This window comes from Oenanthe melanoleuca, chromosome Z, assembly GCF_029582105.1.
Source record: "Oenanthe melanoleuca isolate GR-GAL-2019-014 chromosome Z, OMel1.0, whole genome shotgun sequence".
NCBI classification, from domain to species: Eukaryota; Metazoa; Chordata; class Aves; order Passeriformes; family Muscicapidae; genus Oenanthe; species Oenanthe melanoleuca.
In genome coordinates, this window is record NC_079362.1 from 12,151,765 (window position 1) to 12,160,313 (window position 8,549).

Below are 8,549 nucleotides of genomic sequence, written 5' to 3' on the forward strand. Positions count from 1 at the left end.
GCAAATTTAGGCTCTTTTTGTGATTGCTTCCTATCCCACGTAATTTTTATTTCTAAAACTGTGATAAGTTATACTTCCCCTATTCAGATGGAGATTTTATTTTGCTCATCAGTACTTTTCTCAATACAGAAGCAGCCAGCTTTGCGTTTCCAGCTTCTGCAGGTTTTTATCTTCTTCTCTGGTAGTTATTGCCAGTCTTTTTTTTTTTTTTTTTTTTTTTTGTCTTTCTAAAGAGAAGATAATCTGTATGTTTGCAGATCTTCATAACCACACATCTGGAGTTATTCATATAGCACTTTTGGAAACAAGCATGTATATGGATGATCTATGTGCAGATCATTAAATGTGGTAGAAATATCCCAAATTTCTGATTTCCTTAGTATGCTGGAAGTATGCCTATGAAAAGATAATATTATGTGGATAAACATATGTCACAAGCACTTCAAACAAGATAATTCAGTATTATGGATGTAATCTCTGCTCCTAATTTACCATAAACCAATTGCAAACTGACAGAGCTTGGAAGAAGCTTTCCATGTGTTGTAGCTATTCCCTAATAGGATTATGCTACTTCTGTCTTTTTCAGAAGCATCTGGTGCTGGCTACTATCAGAACTGTACTCAGGAACTAGATAAACAAAGAAAGGCAGTCAAAATATGCATTTTTTTTGTTTCTGATCAGTTTATGTTACCAGTCTGTATACTACTGAAGATTAGCTACTTCTGAAATATATGCACTTTCTTTAAAATTAAAATAATTTTTGTTAGGTACCACGTTATTTTTTTTCCCCCAAAGAATACATGTAAGTAATTTGGACATACATCAGGGATTTAAGAGCATGATGATATCAAGTCTGTTCTGGGCATGTGCTCTGAGTGAATTCAGATGACTGAAGTTAGACACTTAAATTCCTCATAGAAATGGGCATCCCCATACTCTGCATAGCTCCTGCCTTTCAGGATTAGAACACTGAGGCGAAAGCTCCTTAGACTTTTCCTTAAACATCATGCCCACAGCGTAGTTCAGGTTGAGAGGTCCCTGTCATCTACAGTGTGTGGTGTTGTCAAGACCTGCCTATAGAAGAAAGTGAATGGCCCTTGACCATGTGAAGTGCACTGCTGATTCCTCACTAGGAGTCCATAGTCATGGAAGGGGTGAAGTTCAGACCTTCCCTCTCCTGGGTGTGAAGTACAGGCTGTTCCCACAGCCATGAGCTTTCTCATTTTTTGTTCATACACCTGTTGTCTTGCAGCCACTTTCAAACATGAGCCAAGCTGGGCTCAGCACTCTGTGTCAGTGAGGGCAGGTGTTTGCACCTAATGTTGCTTACATCCAGTTTAAGGCACTGACAAGAAAACAGACTTCAAGATAGTTCATCATGCCAGGATGCTGGTTTAGTTACTCAAGTCACTGCTGAATCTGAAGCTCAACAGAATCAGCAGCAGTAAACTGTATGTAGAGACTTCAGTGTATTACCTTACCTTAGTAGGAACTACTTTCTAGAGTTGTTTGAAGTCAGTGTCTGATACCTTGATTGCAGTGGGACCTAGATTTCAACTGCACATACAAAAGGAATTCAGAAGCAGATACTGCAATTGGCGAGTGTTTAATTAAGCGAGCTGAAAGTTGCTGTATTTTTTTAGAAAGCATTTTGTTCTTTATGTGGATTTTATTTATGTATGGATTTGTGGCTAATATTTTGTGTGACTTAAGCATTTCAAAAATCACTCATGATAATTTCCAAGAGGAGGGAGCCAGGCACTGCTTGGTGGTGCTGAGCAGCAGGACAGAGACAAAGGGCAGAAATTGATGCACAGGAAGTTCCATAAGAACATAAAGGAATAATTAGTATAGGTGACCGTGCACTGGAACAGATTGCCCAGGGAGGCTGTGGAGCCTCCCTCACTGGAAATATTCAGGAACCATCTGGACACAGTCTTGTGCCATGTGCTCTGGCATGACCCTACTTGAGCAGGGAGGTTGGACCAGATGACCCTCTGTGCTCCCTTCCAACCTTACCCATCTTGTGGTTCTATGAATAATGGAAATTATGAGCACTGCTTATACAAGGATGATACAAGGAGGACCTGCTATTTGCTTAACAGAATTTAGTATATTTCATTAGGGATGCAACCATTTTGTAACTTAGCTACTTAACATAAAAATAATTGACTTTTTTTGTGCGCTGCATAGACCTGTTTAATATTCCTTTTATGCATTATTTCAAATGAAGAAACTGCCAACAGGAATTGAGTTTTCCTAGAAGAACTGTGCCAGATTCTTGGCAAGAAAAACTTGATGTTATATCACTCATCTCACTGAATATTCTGATGCTTTTGTCTGGCATTCAGTGATCAGATTCTGGTACAATGCATACAAAGATCTATTTGTTCAAGGCTGCTCCCATGTCATTTTTTAAACACCTTTTTTTCTTCTCTCATGTTACATGTTTAACTCTCAATTGGTTGGTTTTTTTCAGGGTTTGAAAAACCAGGCCCGGGTTAAACTGAACATAGTTAGATGTCCTCCAGTAACCACAGTCTTGATCAGAAGACCGGACCTCAGATATCAGTTGGGCTTCAGTGTGCAGAATGGGATTGTAAGTAGCTTCCACAGTTTTCTGATGAAGCTTTATCATACATGAAACTTCCTCTCCATTTGTGGGTAAGTTTCAGTGTTAGAAGAGGGAAGCTGTTATTTTCTCCCATACTGCAAGAAGGATTTTGCATTTGTGAAGTGTGAGATATAAAAGTTGTGTTAATAAGAATTATTTTTTTCTTTGATTCTACTTACTTCACAACTTTAAAGTCAGCCAGAGGAATAAAAAAGTTGTTTCAGCTTAACAAAACAAAAATGTGTGGAAGAGTCTGCTTTTAGCATACATCATACATGTCCTTAACCAAGCCATTGCATGATCTCAGAAGAAGCCCATTCTTGATCTTTTTTGTTGTAAGGCATCTGCTTAATGAACATTGTTAAATTGAGGTCCTTCATACATTCATAGATTTCCAAACCACAGGACATGTTATGTACAACACAAACAGCCTTTTCTGACAGTTCTACTCTTGGAAGAGAATATCCATTACCTACTTGAGTCAACGCTTGATTGCATCTTAGAATTTTTGTTTCAAGTCTGTTTTTAAGTGTTGATTCATATCTTACAGGCAAAAAATGGGTAAAAGTGTCTGTTCCTTACCCAGCCCATGATAAATTTGTCCTGTCCCTTCCAGATCTGTAGCCTTATGAGAGGAGGCATAGCAGAGCGAGGAGGTGTGCGTGTTGGCCATCGGATCATTGAAATCAATGGGCAGAGCGTTGTAGCAACACCCCATGAGAAAATCGTTCACATCCTCTCAAATGCTGTTGGTGAGGTAAGAATCAGCAATATGTCTAGGCAGTATAGCACAGTTTATTGCTGTTACCAGTAATAAGCAGTGTACTTCAAGGGACTGTACTGGGACCAGCACTCTGTCGTGTCTTCATCGGTGAATCGTGGGATTGAGTTGCACTCTCAGCAGGTTTGAAGGTGGCATCAAGATCAGTGGTGCTTAAGGAAAGGGATGCCATTGGAGGGACCTGAGCAAGCCATAAAAGTGGCCCATGTAATCATTGTGAAATTCAAAGACCAAGTGCAAGGTCCTGCATCTGCATCTGGGCAGTCTCTCAACAGAGAGGGCTGAAGGGATTGAGAACAGCAGCCCTAAAAGCCAACTATATCCTGGGCTGCATCAAAAATAGCATGGCCAACAGGGAGGTGATTTTCCCTCTGTATTCTGCTTTTGTGAGACCCTGCCTGGAGTGCTGTGCAATTCTGGGGCCCTCAGCATAAACAAGGCATGAACTCACTTGAGCAGATACAGATGAAGGCCATGAAAAGGGTCAAACCTCTCCCCTGTGAGAAAAAGCTGAGAGAGGTTTGGTTGTTGAGCTTGGAGAAGGCTCCAAGGAGACCTGACAGCAGCCTTTCAATGTATGAAGGGGGCTTCTAAGAGAAGCAGAGAGAGACTTTTACCAGGATCTCCAGTGCCAAACAATAGGCAATGGTTTTAAACTGAAAGAAGCGTAGGTTTAGATTTGGCATAGGAAGAAATCCTTCACTGTAAGGTTGGTGAGCCAGTGGATCAGGCTGTCCAGAGAAACTGTGGATCCTCGTCCCTGGAAGTGTTCAAGGCCAGGTTGGATGGGGCTCTAAGCAACCTGTTCCAGTGAAAAATGTAGATACCTGCAACAGGGCAGTTTGGACTACATGATCTTGAAAAGTCCCTTCCAGTTCAAACTGTTCCATAATTCTGTGGTTCTACCTCTGCTGCTAATCAAATCCAAAAGCTGAGGTGAGAGCAAGCCTCCACGCCATTTCTTTCATTATTTGCCCTATAGTTATATGCTTTAGAAGAACTGTACCTTGAAAATATGAAGTGTCCACAATTTTAGATAGTTCATCAATACGAAACATACTGTTTCATAAAATCATCATCTGCAATACTTTAATAAGGGTATGAAAACTCTCAAGTTTTTCCTTTTTTTCTGCCTTGTATGACCTTATCGGGGTCCTTCACATGAGGTATGCATGTTTAGCAGCATCAATTAACTTGGCTTATTTCCTCTAGATCCATATGAAGACTATGCCAGCTGCCATGTACAGACTGTTGACTGCACAAGAGCAACCAGTTTACATCTGAAGCTGACACCTCACCGCCACAGTGTGCATGGAAGATGTTTTTTCCTCATTAGTGCTTGTCTCTCTAGTGCTGCATTTCTGTGTCTGCAAAGACATTTCTTTTTCTCTCCCCCCTTCTTGGACACAAATACGCTGTTGCTCACTTCTTCATCCCTTTTTCTTCTTCCCACCATTTTCCTGCATTTTGGTAAGGGGCAAGATATATCTATGGAACTATTTTTGTTGCATCTTTTTACAAGTGAAACTTCATACAGCTCCACATGCAAAACAGGAAAATAACAGCAGCATAGGTTCCAGCAGTATTCACAGATAGCTCTGTTTCATGCTACATAATCAGTTTTATTTCTGTGGCTGTAATTTTACAAACTGAGTAAATTAAATGTTGCTGAATGAAAGATGACTTTACCAAACAGATAGAAGTGTAGGGTACAAAGTCTTCTCTTGGATAGCTTGCCTGTGACTTTGCTTTTCTTGCCTGATTTCCCACAGGCACCAAGCTCAGTACTAAAGGTTTGTGTCCATGGGGAAAGTAGAATACCAAAAGGATTGTTTTGCCCTCAGGAAAAATTGCCTGTTTCTGAAGACTCAGTAGTGCTGCTGTTGTAAAATGAATTGTCCAAATACATACCTTTTAATTCCCCTCTGTCATCAGTTCTTCATCATAGTAGGACTCCAAAAGATACTCCATAAATTCCCAAAACATGTTATTCTTGCATTACTTACACTAAGAAATTTGGGAGGCATTTTTTACAGCTGCCTCCCCCTCTCTGCCCCCAGGTTTCTATCTCCTGGTTTTCTTCTGCTTTATCTTTTATAGTCCCTTCTTTATTTTAGACATTAAAGAAGTGGGGGTAGGATCTTTAAATATCCGCAAGAAAAATAACGAGGGGATCTGCTGAATAGCTACACTTTTTCTAGGCTCTTAATTCCAGTTTTGGTGCACATAGCCATGTGTGCCAGTGTATATAGACATTTTTAAAATTGTGCTTCCTATTTATGAAGTTTGAATATAAGAGATCTGCAGACTATTCTAAGTAATTTTGTTCTCTGAGCCAGTCTTAACATATATTTTTGTCCAAAGACCTGTCTAACTTTATTGACTTCCTGTTTAGTTCATGATATAGGTAACAGTGGAAAGGATGAGGCAGGAATAAACTTATTTATTTTGTTATATAATTTAGCTTGTGATTTTTTTCCCATATGTATGGCACTTACAAGAGATATGTGTGTACTATATGCACTTGTATGAAGATGATTAACTGTAGGGATGTATGAAATCTTGTATTTGATTAGCCTCTAAGTTGCATGCTAGAGACTAAAGGGGAAAAGGGGGCTGGGTTGGGTTCTTTGGCTTTTTTAAGAGGGTTCAAAATAAAAAAGCAGCAGTGTCTTTTCTTCCTAGTGAGAGAATTCTACATTCTCTGTAGTTACTTTTTTTCAGGACTGTATGCAGGTGTTTATACTGAGGTTGAACCATGCGTTTAATCCAGGCTAGTATGTTGATTTATTTTAAAGAAACAGTTTGTGCTGTGTTTAGCTGTGATGGAAAGGCTCAGTGAGATGAAAAGAAGAGCAGACAACACACAGCCACATGCCACTTCTGCTTTGCAAATGCGGTGTTGTTCATAGTCACTTGTTTCTCACTTGTTGTGACGTGAGCTGTGCAATGTAAGCGTTGCTTGCAGTCCAGTGGTGATCCTAGACATTGCTATGGGGATTCATGGAAGTGGGTGTGTGCATGTGCACTTGTTGCAAACACTGCTGAGAATCACTGAGCACTCTTGTCAGGGGTCCATTTTTTGGCTTTCTAAAACAATGGATAACCTCCATATGATGAGAGTTAGAGGATAAACTGTATTTCTGTGGGAAGCAGGTATTTAAGGGACATATTGAAGTGGTGCATAAACTGTTGTTGTAAGGGGATATGTTTTAGTGTTGAGATTAATGTACAATAACTTGATTTTACTGCATTTCTTGTTGTTATATAATTTAATCCAAGGCTCCAGAATAGCAGATTGCACAAGAGAATGGTGTTAGTATTCCAGGTTAGTACTTAACTCTGCTGCCTCACTGATGCAACAAGATAATTAATGGCTTGTGAGTATATTGTTTAACTGTAGACATCTGGTTTATGGTAATTTGAACCTTTTTTTCTAGAACTTTCCATATATATAGTAATAAATGTAAATATGGTATATAACCATGTACAATTTAGAAGATTATATACAGTGCAGCCTTTCCATACATTGCCTAAGGAAACTTAATGAACTCTTAAAGACACAGTCATAATGCTCCTGGTTCCTGCTGTGTGTATACCCTCCACTTCACTTGTTTCTGTGGTTCTGTCTAGCCCATGTGGTGAAGTCTTTAGCTCACTTCACTGGGAAAGGATGGAGATATGAACATGCAAATGTATTTAGAGAAGAAACAACTGTTTCTTTGGAAATCTAGCAGCCAGGAGTTTGTGAAGTTATTGTTCATCCTAAATAGGCACTTAACATTAAGCAAATGAATGCTTGCAGGACCAGAGCTTAGCAAAAAAATCTCATTTTTTCAGTTATAGTATATGCATAAGATTTCTAAACTGAGAGGTCCATAGAGTGTGCACACTTCTGAGAACAGTCTTGTAAGCAATCCCATTTTACTCTGTAAACAGAAAGAGTTTCAAGAAAATGGAACTCAAAAGGGAAAGCTGGCTGTTCTCTAGACTGTTGCAGCAGTTTGATAGATCAGATATGGGGATTTTTAACAGATGCAAAGGAACATTACTTCAAAGGTTTACATTCCTTCTTCAGTGACAGACCTGAATTATTTTTCTTTCATCCTTGCTGCTTCATACAGTCTAATTAACTATTCAGTGTTTACATTAAGGATGAAACATCCCTTGTATTTTTTATTTTTGAGAAATTTCACCTTTGTTTTGAATCTTGTTTGAGTCTCAGTTTGGATTTCCAAGTTTGCTAGTTTTCCTTCTTTTCTAAAAGAAATGCATTTCTCAAGACAGCAACATGGTTGAGATCTCTTGTATATATTTAGCGCAGTACCTAGACTATGAAGTTGTACTTTTGTTCTGTAAAGAGGATGAATAGAAATTATTGTAAAGCGTTGGAAAAAGCATAGTATTGTATTTGTAACAATATTGTTCTTTGTAAACATTTAATGATCTCTATATATAAATATAAATATATATATAAATATATGTGAGCCTGGAATGTTGATATTGCACATTTACTGAATGTAATTACTCTGATGTCTTTCTGCCACAGGTCTCTGACCTCTCTAATGAAGCTGTGCTGGTTTGATTCGGGGGAGAGACAGAAGGGGAGAAGAGTGGGCTTTTTGCTTTGGATGGGACAGGGTAGGGGATTTCTGGCCAGTTATTTTGTTGTGATGTATTTACTGTGCTACATTCCTTTATTTAACAGAGCGCTAATGTCTGTAAGATTTGCAACAATAAACTACAAAACAAAAATACCTCAGACAAGGCTGAGAATTTGCTCATACTGACCTAGAGGCTGACTTGACAATGCTGAATGCATACATCATTAGTAGATGTCTGAACTTCTTTTTTGCCACTTAGTCTGGAGTAATTCTATCTGTGTTTCTGCAGGCATGAAGCAATGCTGTTAGCTTTAGACAGCATTCTTTTCAGGCAATACATGACACTAGTGCTCCTAAAGAAAGCTGATTCCTAATCTAAAGTGGCATCCCAGTTTTTACTGTGTGAAATGCCACTGTTGTGACAGAAATACTATTTCATTGACTGAATAACTTTAAATAGGAATTTTTCATAAATAGGACTTTGATAAAAAATTCTTCACACTTACAGTAATTTCTGAGTTCATTTTTGATAAAAAATTCTTCACACTTA

At 38.8% G+C, this 8,549-nt stretch overlaps 1 protein-coding gene across 3 annotated transcripts in view; it reads left to right on the forward strand.

Annotated features, from left to right (window-relative positions):
• APBA1 (amyloid beta precursor protein binding family A member 1) overlaps positions 1-6,088 on the forward strand; it is a 79,520-nt gene extending 73,432 nt beyond the window's left edge. For all 3 annotated transcript variants that reach the window (XM_056513998.1, XM_056514000.1, XM_056513999.1), the window contains 3 exons: positions 2,480-2,599; positions 3,231-3,371; positions 4,608-6,088. In XM_056513998.1, coding sequence (XP_056369973.1) covers positions 2,480-2,599; positions 3,231-3,371; positions 4,608-4,679 — 333 coding nt within the window. In that variant the 3' untranslated portion in view covers positions 4,680-6,088. The remainder of the gene's footprint in view (positions 1-2,479; positions 2,600-3,230; positions 3,372-4,607) is intronic.
• Positions 6,089-8,549: the final 2,461 nt, after the last annotated feature.